This window comes from Echeneis naucrates, chromosome 24 (assembly GCF_900963305.1).
Source record: "Echeneis naucrates chromosome 24, fEcheNa1.1, whole genome shotgun sequence".
Lineage (NCBI taxonomy): Eukaryota > Metazoa > Chordata > Actinopteri > Carangiformes > Echeneidae > Echeneis > Echeneis naucrates.
The window spans coordinates 10,207,252-10,226,938 of record NC_042534.1 but is presented as its reverse complement, the minus strand read 5'-3'; the positions used below and the strand labels follow the sequence as shown (position 1 = coordinate 10,226,938).

General features: G+C 40.1%; 1 protein-coding gene across 1 annotated transcript; it reads left to right on the top strand.

Moving 5' to 3' along the window:
* Positions 1 to 1,627: 1,627 nt before the first annotated feature.
* fez2b (fasciculation and elongation protein zeta 2b) lies at positions 1,628 to 12,861 on the top strand. Its single transcript, XM_029496254.1, has 9 exons — positions 1,628 to 2,028; positions 5,104 to 5,212; positions 5,392 to 5,508; positions 6,358 to 6,499; positions 7,388 to 7,515; positions 7,787 to 7,936; positions 8,783 to 8,858; positions 9,009 to 9,074; positions 9,871 to 12,861. The coding sequence occupies exons 1-9, from the start codon at positions 1,721 to 1,723 to the stop codon at positions 9,885 to 9,887; spliced, it is 1,113 nt and encodes a 370-aa protein (XP_029352114.1). The 5' UTR covers positions 1,628 to 1,720; the 3' UTR covers positions 9,888 to 12,861.
* Positions 12,862 to 19,687: the final 6,826 nt, after the last annotated feature.

Below are 19,687 nucleotides of genomic sequence, written 5' to 3'. Positions count from 1 at the left end.
CGTCTCAAAGCCAAATCACTTGAGGCACACAGTGGTGTTTTTTGTAGGTTATGTGTGCCATGGTTTGATATTTACACCCTGGAAACCTCTTTCTCAAATCTTGGATTGCAGAATGGACTCCTCTTCCACACCTTGCATTGTTTCAGAAGACTTGAGGCATATCCTCAAGAACCCGAACAAGAGTTTCAGTAACATCCATCATTCACCTGCTGGTGGCAAATGCTATGTCTGTATGCAACCTGGTGTCTGCGCTGTTCTTTTGTCTTGAGTTTACCAAGGGAGTTGTTTCTGATTCAACTGTCTTATTTCTCTCTCTGAGGTGAAGGTGATGGTGGTGGGCAGGGGTTGGGTGGGCAGTACTAAGGGCTTGCTGTAGCATCTCTAAGTTCCTTGTGCAAGGGCGGGAAGGGGTGATGTGTGGGTTTGCGTTCAGTGTGTTATTTACAGAAGTGATTGTACTGTTTTGTATTGTTGTGTAGGAAAAGTGTTATGTATGCATATTTTCAATAAAGCATTCAGGGTTTCGAAAATAAATGGCCTATTGAAGTTTGGTGGGACAGGAGATAGTGACAGCCACCATTGAGATGCCAGGAAATCTCACTACTCCCCCATCAGCAATAGGCGAGCAGATACAGTCGCCTGAACCATTGCTTTTGGCAAAGCATGTGTCAAGTGGTCTCTGATGGAAAATAATGTTGAATAACTGTCAAAATTCCATTTTGTATGAAGTCAAAAGGCTAACTTCAATGCCAAAATTAGAAATAATGAGAACAATCGACAATAAAGCAACAATATTTTGAATAAGCCTTGTTGTCAGCCATACATTTCTATAAATAACATGTCATTTACTTCAGAAAGTGGGTAAGCAAAGCATGGGCACAGGTAAAATGTGACTATTTTCTCTGAGACCAATACATATAAATAAGCCATCAAATAAACATTCTCAAGAATTGATGCAAACAACACCTGATAAAAATAACCCAAAATAACTCAAACAAAACTAAGGAACACTTTAGGATGATGTTGTGACAGTATGATAGGCTTGCAAAACTACTGGATTTTTGCTTTTTTTATGTTATTGGTACATATTATATCCCAGAGATTTATATTGGACAATTTGTGTAGCCCTAAATCTGCAACACGAGACTTACTGCACCACCTTGTGGTTTTTCTTCAGTCAAGTCATCTTCTAACGTCATAGAGCTCTCCATTTGGCATCCATAAATACCACCATAAATATCAGAAAATCAATCTTTACATATAAAAACGCGTGCATAGGCGAACAAAAACAAAAAGCAAGTCTTTAAATAAAAGATACGATTATAATATTGAAAACAATGAATTTATACAAATCTCATAGCTCACCCAGATAAAAGCTTTACTGGAGTAGAGCCGTATTTACCAGCTGTTTGAATTTCAGGGACCTTCAGAATGAAGCAAGGACGAAGAAGAGGAGCTGTTTAATAAAAATGGATCAATAAATGTAATAATCTGTCCCAAATAGGACAACAGTGTGATCTTCGTATAAAGCCGTTAGGGACGGGTTTGTTTTGATCCTCTGGGAGGAGGAGGGGCAGTTCGTCCTGACGTCACTCTGTCCCGCCCACCTGCACCCTCTCTCTCTTCCCGCACCTCCGTCTCCTCCACAGTCTCACAGCCGAAAACAGAGCACCGCCGAGGGGGACCGACTCTGGCTGTCAACCGAGCTTCCGCGGCAGTCATGGCGGCGCCGTTAGCCCACTTCGACGAGGACTGGCAGGATTTTAACGAATTCAAGCCGCCCTCCGAGTCGGCCGACCCGCTGGACCAGCTGAACTCAAACGTGGCCGACTCTTCGTCGGGCCTAGACGATTTCTCAGACCTGGACAACAGTTTCTCCGGGGAGATCTGCAGCTTCAAATCGATGGAGGACCTCGTCCACGACTTCGACGAGAAGCTGACAGTGTGTTTCCGAAACTACAACACCACGACGGAAAACATAGCTCCGATCAAGCCCATCTCAGAGGATAACTACTTGAAAGACGACGAGTGAGTGTGAATTTGATGCGGGCTTTGTTTGCGCTAACTTTTAATCTCTCAGCTAGCTAGCCACGTTAGCCTGACCGGGCTAACCTAGGCTAGCGTTGATGTTCCCGGTGAGACTGAGGAGGGAACTTGGCTTTAATCAGGGTCGGCCAAAGTTTAGCCAGCTGGGACAGATCTGACAGAGGAGGAAAACAACCTCCTTCCGTATTAAAACAAAGTCTGTTCAACCTGATTCATTATGTGACTCAGTGAGACTCTTCAATCACGGTTAGCATTGAGAAGTTGGGAGGCTTTAAAATGACAAAAACAAATGAATAACACATTCTGTCTGCTCCTTTGACTTATGAGTTTTATTAGTTCTAGGTCTGCTTAAAGCTTTATTTTATTAATGTTTTCATATCGGTTTTATTTATATATTTATTTATTGACGTGGGGGGGGGGCATGCCACGTTACCAATACTTGATCAGCTGTTGTTGGCTATTAAAGCACAGATCCATTTAATGACTGGCGATGATAAAAATATGAAGCTCAACATTCTCTGTCACGGTTCAAACGTGCATTTATTGTGATCTTAACGATCTTAACTATCGGCGCCTTAACCCGTCTTAACATCTCTTGTCCTTAGGAGTTTGTGTCTCACTTGACCCAAATGTCACAGCTCCGTTTTATCACAGCAGAATGCCTTTTCCTTCACATCCATTTGTCCCATCAGTCCCAGTAGTTGCAGATATCTCTGCAACTACAGAGCTGCATGAATCACCCTCCTGCCCGATGCATCCGACATTGCACCATTGTGAAACAGTCTCATGTATGAAAGCATTGCTTGCTCTATTGCACTTCTCCATATTAGTGTTTCCTTTGTTGAATCATAGATTTTTCACCCTTGATTACACTAGATATCAATTATGCACTTGTTATATTTTCATTGAAATGTACATACTTTTAAATAGCAAGTGTGATGTTGCTGAGGACAAAAGACAAGAAGAGATGCCAGTCAATTTTTACTTTGAAATACAATGCAAGGCTGCAATGGATGGTCACTTTTGCCATCACCTTTTGAGCAGTAATAATAATAATTATATCAGCAGGAAATTTAACAACAGCTATTAAGATAATTGAAAATCCATTTCAATATATCAAGTAAAAGTAGTTTCTAATTTCAGTCTTATAAATTTCCTGCTTTGTTGGTCAGAAAAACAACTACATTTCATTTGCAGACACCATCTTGGCCTCAGGGAGGTTCCTTTAAAATTTGTATCAAAATGTTTGGTCTCAAAATGCATTTTTCCCCAAATCACAGACTAAAGGATTGAAACTAACCAACTAACCTACCGTTTACTTGCTTGGTATTTTTGCTTGCAATATTATTATAATAACTAACCAGTTTGTCTCAAGATTGTGGCAGATTACTTTTCCTTAAGTTGAATACTAATACCAGCATAAGTGTGTTAATTAATTTACACTAGTTTATTAACATTTGAACATATTAAATTTATCACAGGACAATTGGACTGAGAACTAAGTGGCATGAACGAAGAGCTCAGACACATTGATTTCAAGTTTTTACTTAGATATTTTGTAATTGATACATAGATTTAACTCACAGCAACAGTCATGCGTCACAGTGTATAACAGTCAATGAGGCTCCCAATGTCCACAGAAATTTTGGGGTTTTGTTAGACAGGAGGGAAACATCTATGGTTGTTCTAGGTGAAGAAACGGGGCATGAGGAAATGAAATAATTAGACAGCAGCCTGGTGAAGCCTAAAGAGCAGTGCCAGGCTCAGTGAGAGTTTTCTGGTTGACTGCACTTTTGCTGGACGTGCCTAGGCTCTTAACAAGTTCCCCAGTAAAACCATGGCTGAGACGAACAACAGGGATGACAAGGAGGAAGTCTGTTTCAGTTAGTGTTTTCGGAAAAAGAGCAATGTCTTGTATATTTGCCCATTTGTTGTGCTTTTTCAAACATCTGCATAAAAGCATTTAACCAAGAAATCCACAATTTTTGCAGAGGGTTTGAAGTTTAAAGAAATAAATTGGATCTTCGAAACCTGGACTAGGCTTGTTTTTGAAATGCAAATGCCCACATTGAAACTGAAGCGAATGGTGCCTTTTGGCACACACTCACGTGTCTGAGACAGTGTCATTGCTTGCAGCACAAAAGATATTTCTTGCCAGCCTTTGCCCTATTTAAAACAAGCCAACAGCCCCCTTAGTCACCAAGCAGTGCATGAGCACTTCAGGGAGAAACATGCAAGTTACGTAAACACTGTGGATTTGTGCGTGTTCTTGTTTGAGAGAGGCTATGACGATACAGAGCCACTCTGACACATGGGTTCACAGCATCCATCCTCCCTCTGCTCACAGCAGTCAGGGCCAGGAATAAAAGCACAATGACATGTGCCTTTGAATTGTATCCTGCATTGACTCAATGTGCCGTCACAGTGTTTCAAAAACATGCATAATCCCTACAGTTGCTAGTTATTTTTGCACCACATTAAAGGACAAAATTATATAGGCTTTATAAAACTGTACATAAGCTTTGATGGCGTTTCCAATTCTGCTCATCCTGAATATGGTAAAATTAGCAAGGCCTTGTTGAATTAGCTGAAAGTGCAGACTATCTAGTCTATAGTTTCTTCTATAGTGTACACACAATTTCTAAATTAGTTGCATTACCAGCAAGCCGAGACACAGCTACAATGCACCAAACACATGTCCTGAAATGTGAGTTTTGCATTAAATCCTTCGAATGCTCAATTTTAAGGTCAAACTACCACGTATGCATCAGTGTGTCTCACTAGAGAAATATGCGATCAGGGAGTTGTTGCTCTCAAGTGGATTTTGGCGACTGCAGCAGCAAGAGAATAGTGAAGTGGTGAGAGCGGTGATTGGAGATGTAACACTGCCAAGTCATGCTGTGTCACAGTTAAAAGAGAAGGAAACAAGGTTCTTTCTTATCGATTGTGAACTGAAAGACTCCTCTGGGCCTCTCCTCTTTGTTTAAAACTTTATTGTGTCTTTCAATAAAAGTAGTTATTCTACAAAACTAATTAAATCACAAATCCTTCTTGCAGAGTGTGGAACGCTCTGACAGATAATTACGGCAATGTGATGCCAGTGGACTGGAAGACCTCACACACTCGCTCCTTACATCTGCCCACCCTCAACCTGACAGAGCATGAGGTACCACAGACACACAATGCACAGGCTACTTTATCTTAAATCTGCATGTCTTTAGTGTTCCTCTCCTGAGCAAAAGTCAAGACAGAATGTGTAAGCAGGTTGCTTTTCAATCTGCTTAACCACCTGTTTGTTGACTCATCCAAGTTCTCTCTCCTTCTGTCTCTCAAATCTTTGCACAGAAGTTGGATAACCAGTCTCTGGATCTGTCGGACGATGATGAGCTCAGGGAGCAGATGGATATGCACTCAATCATTGTCTCATGCATCAGTGATGAGCCACTCTTCACAGCTGAGCAGGTGATATGTTGCACACTCATGCACAAATTCAGTCAGGTTTTGTGTATATTTCTATCCACATAACTGTTCCGTTGTTACAGTAATTCATTCTGAATAGGATAGATAAAAGTATCATCTCATCTAAATACTATAACTGCATATAGTTACAACTATTAATATGGAAATGTGTACATATATCATGTTTTTTTTTTATAGTTTTTCAGAGCCTTTTGAACACAAGTCTTGCGTAATGTTATATTTAAAAACTTACTTCTGCTACATTTATTCTTTTATCTGAACTGTGTTTTAGTGCTGAAGTCCTTGAATGTCTGCACCAAACAGTGTCAGAATATGCTAAATTACTTGCTTTCACCACTACATCAAGCTGTGACAGCTCAACAGTGTTGGATCATGGCTTAAAACATCATTTGAATAGACTTTATGTAAATAATTACTTTAAAATATGTCCTGTTTTTGCAGAAGTGTTTTCTGTGCCTGAGCATTTATCTGTATCCTTAAAGATGAGCATTTCAGCCAGTTTTGTAGTTTGCTCTACACAAATTAAACAAATCTCAATTCAAGTTGGCAGCTTCTCTTCCTGGAAAGCTTTAAAGCAGTTTTCTTGATCACATGATCATTTAATATTCTTCTGAGAAGCAAACTACAAATAGACTGAGCTGAGTACACCAAAAATAGCAAAGCATTAATATAATTTGTTTCGCTACCTGAAGTACCTGAAGTAGTTGTGTCACTTAATATTAAGAAACTGCTTATATTATTTGTTGTAATAATGCAACAGTGACTAAGGTCACATAAAAACCCTGACAAGGGAACCAGTAGCTGAACATGTATTTTGTGTGTATTGCTTAGGTGATAGAGGAGATTGAAGAGATGATGCAGGAGTCTCCAGATCCAGATGATGATGAGAGTCCCTCGCAGTCTGACCTTTCAATGCTCTCTCAGGATCTCCAAGCTCTGAAACGTTCCAGCTCCAACACCAGCTACGAGGATCGTGAGTACCACCATGGTTGTGCACGTTTTCGGCAGAGACAATGAAAAATGTAAAGCGCAAAAGTTCCCAGCTTTGTGAATGCTGGTGTGTTTGTGAGCCTTTTGACCCCCCCCCCCCCCCCCCCCCCCGTCTCTAAATCACTTAATGAAGTGTAATAGGTCAGACAGTGCAGTACACGAAGTAACAGCTACACACGTAGTACCATTCTTATGTAATGTGAGAAGAATACAACCGGACAGCACTTATGGTGTCATTGTAATGTGTTATATAATCAAAAGTATGTATTTGGCTTGAACCCCACATCTATTGCTCGAGTAATGTTAACATTACTTGAGCAATAATGAGTGGATACACCCAGTCTGCCTTAAGGCTATAGATTTCCTCTCTGATAGTTGTATACATTAACTACTGTATGTGGTGTTGTTTTTTTTTTTACATATCAGACAGTTTTTAATGAGCGTCTCAATATTTATATTAATCCAGTTACTGAAAAAATTATTTAAATATACACCAGATGTTGTCATTAGACTTAAATTCACATCCCTTGATTGGTGTAAAACTGTGCACTTTGCATTTAAAATATATGCAAATGATTCATCAGCTTCAGTGCATTTGTAACAGAGAATCATGTCTGAACTGAGCAGGGACATTTAGCGATGAGTGGATAATAGTGTTTACCGTGCTTCAAGTGTCTACACCTCAGTTACATCTAGCTAAAAGTTGTATTGGAAGCTGTTATATGGGTTTAATCATTTACATTATAACTGTCATCTAAAAACTTTAAGTATTCATTATAAACATTTCCATGCTTCCAAACAAACCCATACCCATCACGAATACAATAATAACAGAGTCGCCATCAATAATATATCCATACACCACCCTCAGGGCTGCGTCAGCTCTCTGTGTCTGAACTAACTGAGACTCTGGAAGAAGTTGAAACTGCCATTCGCCGCTACAGTGAAGAGCTGATCCAGGCTCTGGCCCTGCGAGATGAGCTGGACTATGAGAAGGAGGTACTTTGATTTTATTTGATCCTTCTGAGCCTAGTCCTAGCTCACCAGATTACTGACAGCATGTGGGTATAATGAGTCAGACGAATTTCCAAATTGTTAAAAAATGGGGCTGTATGAACATGTGTTGTGCAGTGAGAACAAATTGCAACACTCCCATTGATCTGTAGGCTAGCAAGAGGGGTCACTGAATCGCTGGCATGATTGATTTAAATTCATAAAATTCAAGTTGTAAATAAAATAAATGAATTGAGATCTGTCAACAAAAACACAGGTGAAGAACAGCTTCATCTCGCTGTTGATCGACGTACAGAACAGACAGAAGGAGCACCGTGAATTGCTGCGCAAGAAGAAGAAAATCAGAAGTACAACAACAACCGGACCCAACGGCCAGAGGAACGCCAGCACACACATACCGGGCACAGTGAGTCATGTGTAAAGATTAAAAACATGTTGGTCCTGTATGGATGATGATTATGTAGATTAGTGACGCAGATGCATGTTACACACTTTTAAGTGTAAAATCACAAGACATAATGTGACAGTTTGCTTGACAAAGGTTCTTTTATTATAGCAGTAGGACTTTGTGCCAAACCTTTTCCATCAATCCCTTGATTTTCTCTGTAGAAACCTCCTCAGCTCTCTTTACTCTTTTCCTCCTACCTCTCACTCCTTGTAGCTCCTCACTTTGGAGGGACTCTCCAATGTCATTCAAAATGGTCTCCGTCAAACTTTTGGCAACACAGGAGGGGACAAACAGGTGCCCCTGCTCTTTCTTTCCACTGCAGATACACTTGCTGTGCTGTTTCATCTTTCCATCTTTCTTTTTCCCTCTGTGGCATGTTTTTATTCTACAGCTAGCACCGCTGGCATTTGGTGTCACTTTTTTTTCTGCCTTGTCTCTTCTTTGTGGTTGATTTTTTTTTTTTTTTCCAAAAAAGAATTCTCCCATAATTTTTATTTCACAGCTTTTAATGTGGTATAATCTGATTGCTCTTTTGTTTTAAGCCATGAAGACTGTTGCATAATCATTTGCTTTTTCAGTAAACATTTGCTCTGAAAGGTTAAAACATACCGGCAGTTACATATGAATGCCCTCGTTCACCTTTTGTTCACCTTTTGTTCACAAGGTCTTTGTGACACTGACAAATAACATATTTTATAATGTTGTCTTGCATCCTTGAAACTATTAGGTTATTAAAAGTAAAAGATATTTATGTATATATGTAGTCATTGTTTAATTGTATCTTACATGATTGTTTCCTCTCAGTACCTGACCACTGTAATCCCATATGAAAAGAAATCTGGCACCCCATCAGTGGAGGACCTCCAGATTCTCACAAAGAGTAAGTCTGCACACACAAACACGCATAAAGGGAAAATGAGACATAGCTTTCATCTTGGTATTTTTGTTCTGAAGCCATAAGCTATATTTTCTCTTTTTGCCCCAGTATATGTTTTGAAACAAGTAATACACAGCTCTCTCCCAACATTAGTCCTCCATGCCATGAGGGATGACAGTGAGAAGGTACCTGCCCTGCTAACAGACTACATCCTCAAAGGTAAACACACACAATAGCTCAGTGCCTTAGAAAATACCAACTGGGGTCATAATAGGGTAGTTTGTCACAACAAATACTTTACAGGATATGGAATAATTAGTTTCAAACCATGTGCCAAAGAGACTTGTATATAGAGGTGTGTGTCACAGCAAGGGGATTTTTGATTACGTTGGTTCCACCTAATATTCGCACGCGCTGTTCCCCTTTGCTTTGACATTTTCAGGGTAGCTGATAGTAGAAAAACTGTGTGACCAAAAAAGTAAAACACAAGATAATTTATAGAAGGGAGAAATGCTTTTCTTGCCACGCTTAACTGTTGACCGTGTACCTTCCTTGTCTCTCGTCTGTGCTGCGTTGTCCTTGGGTAGCTCTGGTATGAAAGCAGTGGAAACTGAGGTTTGTGAGGCACTGACACATTAACAGGTTCTTCAACTTCAGCTTTCTTTTTGGTGCCTTTTCAAACCCCTCCATTTTCTCTTTCTTTCACTCTTTGTAGTCGCACTTCGTCCCTTCAAAGCAGGAGCCTCCCCTCACTCACTCTTTGCTGTAGCACCTGTCGTGTTGTGCAGCGTCTGCAGCTGCACTACACCCACCCTGAAATATCCAAAGCACATGATTCCCCTTAATTACGAGTTTCTAGTAGCAAGTGTTCACGTTTGCTTATCATCTGTAGCGACTGTTTCCTCTTTTCTCACCCAACGTGTCTTCCTGTGGTAGTTGCACTTCAATTGTTGATACTCTCACAGGTTTTACCGAGCAGAATTGATGATTAACTTATATATTTTTGTCTCCACAGTTCTTTGTCCCACATAAAGCCAAAAGCACAGCCTTGTGTTTCCAGGACCATCCACTGGACAACCAGATGAAGGTTCTGGGGATTTGGATGACACCACATAATGGATTAAAATCCAAACCTTCCTCCATATTTTTCACAACATAGACTTTCTCTCCCTGTGGCATTTTTTTTACTCTGCCATTGTTGTTCCTAAGATTTTAACTCTTCAATATAACTCTTTGGTCTGTATAGTTATAATCTTTTAACTTTATATTGCCTGAGCTCTACAGCCCTGCATGATGAACAGTGTTAGTCTTAACACCTCACTTCCTGATTTGCCAGTGGCTCTTGAATGGTAAAGGGTCAGGGAAATAAGAAGGTGTCTTTTTCCTATTCTGTGGGCTTCATCAGCGGGGCCAGTGTAAGGGAAATGCAGTCCAATTTGTTTTGCATTTGAGTCTGTGTAGCTCATGCCTGACATGAAAGCAAATCCAGACTGAATGAGCTGTGGCGTAGAAATCCAGCTTTTCTTGTTTGGACACCCTCGCTTTAATAGCATTGGAAATCATTTGCATATACTATTTTGAGGTTAATAACCCTGCTTGCTAATGGTTTAAATGATCCAGCCCTTTAATTTAAGTATCCAAAATTTGGTACTCTTGTGTCTTTGCATGTCAGTTATGGTTTTATGCTCAGTATTAGCTGTTGAATGTTTAAAATCAAATATTTTGTATACAATTAAGTGAAATTGCACAGTTTTGGGAACTTTTCACTTTTTGAAAAAGGGAAAAAAAGTGAAATGACTTCATAATAGTTGAATGAACAAACATGTAAAGCATATTTTTGGATAAGCAGTAGTCAGATGAGGGACTTGCCAATAGCCACCTTTGTGACCATGTTGCAACATCATTTTGTAAATGCTGTCTATTGACTTCTGAGCCCCCACGTAGTTGCCTCATCCCCAACAACAAAATCAATTTCCCAGGAGGCATCACCACATGAGGCGATATATCTCCTGTATTCAATTTTTGCATCAATAGAAAATGACCTGGCCATGCCATAATACATATTATAGTTAACATCGTGTCAGATCTGACAATAGTGTAGTTAAGTGTCCAGTGTAAGATTTAGGTTTTCTTTATCTGTTGACTTTTGACTGTCGTGTGCATTTTAGGGACTTTGTGGTAGCACTTCTGTCCGTCATGATCTGGTCATGTAATGGTGGAGTCTGTCATGGATGTACTTAAAGAGTATGTCTCATGTGATTAGTGTTAGATGAAGCGTAGAAACTAGCTGTGGTGAAAATGTGTTCCATATCTGTTGTCATGTGTCTTCTTCCATCTGCATCACCTTGTCAGTTACCATGAGAATGAGATTTTAACAGCCTTAAAGGGGCACTCAACTGGTTTTACACATTTCCATTAGCGTGCGTATCACCAGGCGCGCTCTTGTGACTACATGTTTAAAGTAGGCGGTCTGTTGAAATCTCTGGGTTTGACTGATGATGATGTTGTTTATCAAACAGGGCATGTTTATGATGCACGGTGGGAATTGTAGGTGTAATATCAGGAACTAGAAGTCTCCCAGCTTTAGCAGTGCAGGATTAAATCATTGGACCACACCCATTAAAACCACGCAATCACAATCGAACAGCAAGTTGGTACACTAATGTTCAGATCACCAGTTACTACAGGTGAATCTGGCCGGTCTAGCTCTCAGGTACGATCATCAGTGATTGGTTCAAAGCCCTCTGAAAGGTATCAACATTCCTGAGTCTGTGTACGTTTCCAACAATATTTTAACAGCTGGACTTGCTGCTCTTTTCTCTGTTCACACTCTCATTCTAAAGACCTGAAAGAGCAGGTTAAGGTAATCGTGGTAGCCTTTTAATGTAATCAGGGTCGCATTATCGATGCTGCATGTCTTTTTTTATTTTATTTTATTTTTTTTTTTATGTTACACAAGTCCTAGACTCTGCTTCGAAATAATAGTGGTAGGTGTAGCTAGAAATTCCATAGCACATGTGAAGGCATGTGAAGTAGCATCTGCGTGGAGTAGCAGCCTAGTGAAGATAGTGTACATGCAGTTTTAACATCTAGACATAAACTTAAGCTTATTAGAAACCCAGTGGTTGATTTTGAAAAGGTGAAAGAAATTTACCTTTATAGGTTAAAAATGTGAAGCATGACGCTGTTGCTTGCAGTTCAAAGAATACGGCATAAGAAGAAGGAGGATGGGGTGCAATAAAGATTGTGTGATGTTGAGAAAAGTCGCACAAAAGGTTGCTTAAATACGAGGGGTTTTATTGTTCTCTTTGTGCTATATTTCAACATTTATCCGTAATGTTGCCCGGGTTGAAAACATTCACAACGTAGCATGTGCTGCATGCACTTTACTGCTGAAAAACATTTCTTATCAATCATTTATTTGTTTACAGGCTTTATAATATCACACTAAAGGGAAGAATGCATGTTGCAGTGAAACAGAAAATTTTAAACAAAGAAAAACTCCAGTTGCTTGTGGCAGTGCTGCACAAGCTGTTATAAGAAGTAATAAGAAGCTGATCATAATGTGGTTAATGGTAACTGCACCAACTGTGTAAATGAATCTTTTTGTCTTATAATGAAGTGGCAGTCGGCACAGAGGTCACTGAAGGATCTGTTCTCAGGCCAGAGCCCCTCATTTGGTCTATTTTTAGCAGACATATCAGTATAACTACAATTTAGAGATTTATATTTATATATGTAGAACAAAACACGCAACAAATAAGAGGCTGCCTTTGTAAATGCCTGAAAACTTTTTGTACATTAAAGAATTTTCTTTTTGTTTTTAATGCAATATAATTCCCCAGATTTGGGGTTTTATGTTTACTGTCTCATGTGGTACTGCAGTATATTAATTTATTATTTAAATGTTCATTTTGTAACCATATTACGTACTGTAAAGGTACAAGTGTATGTGCCCACATTGCATTGCAAGTCATTTCAAAATAAATTAATATGTGAAGACCCATATGTGGTTTTGGTTCTCAATTAGGTTGTGTGTGTTTTTAATAATATTTTTAGCACGTTTTCATTAAAGCCATTTTCGTTATCTTGTGAGAAGCACGTGTCTGCGGAACAGTGTATTAGTCACAAACAGCGCTGTGTTTGGCTTTGTTAATGGCACCTGCCAGCCACCAGATTGATTCAGACTTCAGATGTAAGACGTTCTCTGGAGTTTGCTGTTAAATCACGAAGAAGCACACAGAGTGTGGGTGTGACCACAGAAATGAATTGATTATGAACATGACTGTAAGATTTTATAAAATATAGAAATAAAAAAAAAATCATCAGTTAAAAGCACTTTACTCTCTAATAATGGAAAAAGCCCAACTAGGTTGTTATGTCCTGTTGCATCACACACTGAATTTTTGATTTTTGTCTTTTCCTCAGTGTCTGAGAGTCTGTATTCAAGCATGGTGTATATTTTCAGGCAAGTTTTTTTGTGTTGTTTTTTTTTTTTTTTTTTTTTTCTTTCCTGAGGACAAAATCGGCTGCTTCATCTTTCCCCTCGGTAAGAAATGTTTCTTTCCCAGTTCTGTTAAAATGTGAGTGCTGTAACATTTTATTCTTTCTTCTCCCAGGCTGCAGTTTCTCCAGCAGCCTTGCTGGTATCCTCCTCTTCCTTCATTTTTCAGCACGGAAAAGAAGAAGCTGTGGCCGACCTCTTAACAGCTCCTGATCAGCTGCAGTGACACATTTGAGCTGGAAACACGGCGGATTTTATGTCTTGTAAGTGTCAAAGATCCCCCTCGGGTCACAGGTTGGTGTCAGTGAACATGGTGTGCTCCTTCCTCACGGTACTGAAACCTTTGATGGTGTCAACAAATTCCTCATCATCCATAAACTAGAAGGGAGGAGAATGGATTATATAAGATTGCACTGAATTTCTGGGCACTTTGAAACACTTCTGCTTGTTATATTGTTGTTGTTGATATATTGGCACATGGAGGTGAGAGCACATCATACAGTGAAGTATTCATTTGTGTGGTAAGGTTTTTAAGCGATCATAGTTTTGGAGAGTCTCACCATGCCACTGTCATGCCCTGAGATGTTTGGGTCCCACGCTTCATCATCTCCAGTGAGGGATTTCCCATCCATCACCTGGCTGACGCTACGCCTCAGAGAGTTCACGCTGAGGATCCCAAGCTCACCCTGCGGAGGGTCCTCATCAGCAGTCTCACATTTAGCTTCTGCCAGTTCCTGGTAAGGCAAAAAGAATTAACGTATGTGCATGTACAGCAACACCGTTGTTGGGGTGAGTTGAATTCAATGTTTTACCTCCATCTTCATGGTGAAGCCCTTGAGTGTTACAGTGTTGGAGAAGCCTGTTGTGTCAGGCACAGTGTCAAACTGAAGACGATGTACAGTACAGAATACAAAATACAAACTAGTTAATACTGTGGTACAAAATGCAAACGAATTTAATTTTCTACTTGGTGATAAGTGAATCAGGGTAAATCTCTCCCCACCAAAACAGAGTTGCTAGGTGGGTAAACAGCCAAGGGGCTCCTCTTCTGCAGAGGCAGAGCCATGAGCGGGGGTCTCTCGCGGGTGAAGGGGGGTTTGTGCAGGGCCTAGTGTAAGATGAGCAAAGAGAAGAGAGAAACTGACTGGACAGTAGTTTCAGCACAGCAGTTATGACTGACTTTTTCCCTTATCTAATGAGCCAGATCAGGTTAACAGAGAGAGTGTTACTGAGTTAAAAAAAAAAACAAAACAAAACAGTAGATGTAATAATAATAGTTCATTTAAGTGTATAACAAAGTTATACACTTAAATATTTAGTTTTTTTTTTTTTAGCCTTTCATGGATTGGTAGGATATATATGCCTGTTCCATAAAAAATAAAATAGTGTATTTTGACTCAAGATTGGCAGCATATGTTGCAAATACAATGAAATGCCATGAATAGAACTGACAACTTTAATATGAATATAATATGTAGTGTTTAAAATTTTAGTCGAGCTTGTCAGAAAAGTCCCTTACGCGTTTTTGTACTCAGTAGATTTGCTGAAACTCTTCACAGACAGTATCCTGTGAGGTCAGTGACGTCTGAACCTTCGCTGGCTGTCACCCACGACACACTGTACACACTAACACAAAATCACTGAGTAATGTCTCCCACCTTCTGGAGCATGACACCCAACACAATGGCCAGCAGCAGCAGAGCGGTGGCTGCCATCACTGCGATGAACCACAGCTCCTGGATGACTGGCTTGTCTCCCTGACCCCCCTCTGCCCGCTCACTGCTTCCTCCTCCTCCTCCAGGAGGAGTGGGGCTCTGTAAATCTGAGGGAAGCACAAAAGCAGCTAGTAAATATTATAATGTATCCATCCCTTGAAATGGGGTTTTTATGAATGACTCCAGAAAAGCGATCAGCAGCTAAAACAACATTTAAATACATACATCGTTTCCCTTTGAACAGCAATAACCAACCCACTGCTCTGCGGCAGTTTAGCATACAGTCATGCACTTGGATGAGCAACAGATCAATTTAGATAAACCTAAATCACTAAATGACGATGTGTTCTGCTTTAACCCCCTTCTTCCTGTGTTTGCTTAGACCTCTCTCAGGCTTACGTTTCACAGATGTAGATCACAGGTCAGCTCTGAGAGAGAGAAAGATGATCACACATGTACTGTGGAGGAGATAACAATGTAACTGGAGCCATCGTGGCCCTCATGGCCTAGTCGCTAACCTTCAGATGGCACCGCTCTCCACACTTTTATCCCTTTAGATTTCTCTTAGACGTCTGTAGTCAGATGTGTGTGATGTCGTACTGTTGTTTCGTGCTGCTGGGCTCTTAAGGTTAGGCTAGATTTCAATTTGTAAATAAAATAATTCATCTTTTCTCATGCCCCTCCCCACTACAGCCTTGAGTCCAGGGAGATGGAGCTTGCAAAATTATTGTCATAGATTTATAGAGAAAGAAACATTTGGAAGAAATTACCAAAAACAAAACTCCAGAGAGAACAAGAGAGAGAGACCACCCAGAGACTCACCAGTGCTGAGGTCCGTGGTTCAGCCTGTGGCGGAGGTGCTGGCAGCCCCTCACTGTGTGATGCATCGATCAGATCAGAAGATCTGCCAGGCGTTTAAGATCACACCTGTCGCCACATCAATATTTTACACCTGATATTTTTCCTTGCTTAACTCTTCTCTCCTTCAACACCACACCGAGCTGAGAGAAATAGTCCCATGTGTAGTGCCCTGCCCCGAGGCTAGTGCTTCCTGGAGAGCATTAGAAACAAGCACAGTATCTTAATACTGGAGCTGGAAGAGCCTCATCAAACTGTATGCGTGCTTCACCAATCCTCTAAAATTCCCATCAACCTTTGCTTTCCTTCAGCAGTGCCATGGTAACAGCCAGGTGTCAGGTTTCAGCTTACCTGAAGAGGCAAAGTACTGGCCATATCACCCCTCCGTACCGTCTGATTCTATCCCCTTTCATTAGATTATTACCAGCTGATGATGACGATCAGTGTAGGAACAGCTCTGTGTACAGCTAGAGGCAGCTGCATATTCAGAAAAAAGGGGATTTTTTTTTTTTATTAATGCATTAAGTGTAACTGATTACATATCGATGGTTCATATGAGATGGCGATTCTGCTCAAGATTGGCTTTGCTCAAAGGTGCTCTTAAATAAGGGAAGTTGAAGTTGAAACATCTATCGACACAATAATAGTCTCCATAACAGCATTAGGTGGTTTGTTAGTATTTATATAACACACTGTTGATGAACTCAGGCAGCACACAGAAAAACAGTGCCATTACACTGATATTCATCACTGAGCCTTTACTTTGGTATGTGATTAATGTTATACCCGTTGTAATTAACTCATTAGCAAAATTTATCATCTTTTCATGAGAGTCTTCCAAAAAGGAACAGCAGGAAAGGATAGAAGAATGATGAGTGACAGAGATGTTTAACAAATGAAGTTGTGATATTGTGGCGACAATGCACTTAAATCGGTTTCATTTGAATGTTTTCTTGTGTCACTGTGCATTTTGGTTAATCTTGTTCAGACTCACTACACCTCGACCTCCATCACAGGTGAGTCAGTGCACACAGCAAACACAGTTAAAGATGAATTGGACTGGCAGCACATTTCTCTAGATGCTGAAATAATATATTTAGCATGAATTATTTTCGATATTGTGATAATGTAAGAATAATCTGATATTGACTGTAGCCTCAAGCCAGGAGTGTACTCCAGTGTTATATTCATATAATTATAGTTTGTCTTTTTTTTTTCCATTGGATGAGGTATGGCCCTATATATGGTCTGAACATGACCTCCAGAGTAGAATGTAATATCCTGTAAAACCACATGATGGCGCTAAGCGTCAGGTTCTGGATCTGTGGCTGCGGGGCAGTGTCCAGTTGAATGAGTCAACAGCAGCAGAGGAGCTGCAGTCCCCCTGTATCTGGACTGAAAACAAAGTACACAGACCTTTTGCCTTTCATTAGGACATAACGGCACAGCTCCAAACAGTTGAAGGCTGTGATGTGGAAAAGTCCACATTTGACCTCTGACTGCGCGTGTGCAGTTGTCCATCTGCTGTGAGGGGATGATTGAGAGTGACAGGCCGGAGGTACAGCAGCAGATATAGCCAAAAAAAAAATGTTGTCACGGTGCTCATGGCGGTGCTGCAGAGACGCATCAAACTTTAAAACGTGAGCGGCTCAGCAGCAGGTCTGGGAGGATTTGAGGCAGTTGGATCAGGACCAATGTGAATACATGCTCCTGCTCCGTGGTCATGTTCTTCTACCTGGACACTGCTGAATTAAACAGGAGTTTTCAAGCTGTACTGAGCAATGGGGCCTCATAGATAATATTTTAATAAGATGGGTGTCTCACTTAATGCTAATCTCTCTCTGTCCTCTTAAAAATGTCTGTCTGTTGTTTCTGCATTAGGACGCTGGACCATCTGTGCTGAGCTGAGCTGCAGTGTTTTCACCTTCATCTGCTGAAAAGAGAACGCTTCAACTGAAATGTGAGTAAAAGATGTTTGTGCAAATATGATCCATGTCACCAGAAACAAACAATCAACCATACCAAAATATCCTTTCTCTAACCAGTTACATTTATGTGAATTCACGGGTCAAGCAAAAGATGTAATCATAAGGTTGTTTTTTTCCTTACTTTCCTTTTTTCATGAAGATATTTAATCAAACCAAAAAGACACCTCGTGAATTCTAATCAGAGCAAAACTTTGTTTTTAAGGTCAGTCTCTCCTCAGCGTAAACCACTATTCAGATGAAACCTTGGTTTCCTTGAATATTCAGGGCCAAAATCAGACACCAGATGTGGGAAATAGGTACGTTTACGACATAACCAAACGAAACAATGACTATTTAATGTTTTCTTTAAGTATTAAGTCTTCAGTTCCAAGTTGCAGACATCACCGCTTTGTATGAAAGGGACCCTACATTAACTAACAGCTCATTTGATTTATTTTTACAAACGAGCTCTCCTCTGTCTAATACCCTAATCAGCATTCATACCTTGCTGTGATGATTCGGGACAATGCTTTTTTATTGAGGAAGTGATCTCACCCTTGAGTGCCAGAATCAGCCTTTTTTACAGCCCATCTCCTCAGGGCCTCATCCATCACCAAGGTGTCCAGGCGACACAGCCACTAGACACATACTAACTCATTTAGGGAGAGGGACATACGGGGATATATCACTCAAGATCACTAACTCTATTACTGACGGCTGATGGGGTAAAAAAATCTCATGCTCGTTCCAAATCCCTTGGTGCGCTCTATGAGTTTTAACCACAGGTAAATAAAAAAGATTATTTAGCGTCTGCTGACAGATAAGGAGCGATGAAGGACAAATAGGTTTACTATTATTTTGTTTTGTCATCATCCATCTTTATTCTTAAGGTCCCCCTGGTAGTTGCTCCTCCCTCTTCCCTCCCCCTCCTCTTCTGTCTTCAATTTAAATGTGAAATACACAAATATAATATAGTTTTGTCGTTATGTGTATAAATTGAATCAAATGCTTCACTGTCGAAGAATCAGTCATGACTGATTGCTACCGAAGGCAGTGTGCCAAACCAGTTAATAATTCCTTTATCGACCCTAAACTCAATCAAAAACCATGTAATCCAAACCAAATGTCTGGTCCTTCAATCACCAGTCTAATTAAAGCCAGGTATTGTTCCTCGGTTTAGCAATTTCCAATTACATTTTCAAAATGAACAGAGCGAAGCATAGTGGCACTGCTCAAACTGCAATATATTGGTAATATGCTAAATGCTTAAATTGTATTGAACATATTATAATGTAGTTGTAAACATAGATATTAAGTGTTTATTGTGTCAATGTCTACAAATGTAACTCGTAATTTGAAGCAGGAAGAGTTGAAAAATTATGATATTGCACAGTTGGGATTGTATCGACTGATATTTATTTATTTATTTTTTTAAATACATCACACGTATAGGTGTAATCCTTTTTGTGATTTATTCATTATAGATACAACTTGAAGCTCCGTGACAACTGAGAAAACTTCTGTCAATGGAAGTCTTAAATTGCTGCTGAAAGAAATCTGGTGTCAAGGTAATTTTTATATATATTGCTTTGCCTTTACTTCTTAGGAAATGCTAAATATATTGAGTGCTGGACATGTACGTGACACGATTAGACAAAGCAAATATCGTTTTAGTGTGCCTTATGTTTTTAAGTAATACATGTTGTATGTGGAAGGGATGGCTTGGCTGCATCTCTCTCCCTCAGCATCAACAGGCATTTGATGACCAGCCCTCCCTGGAGCTGCTGT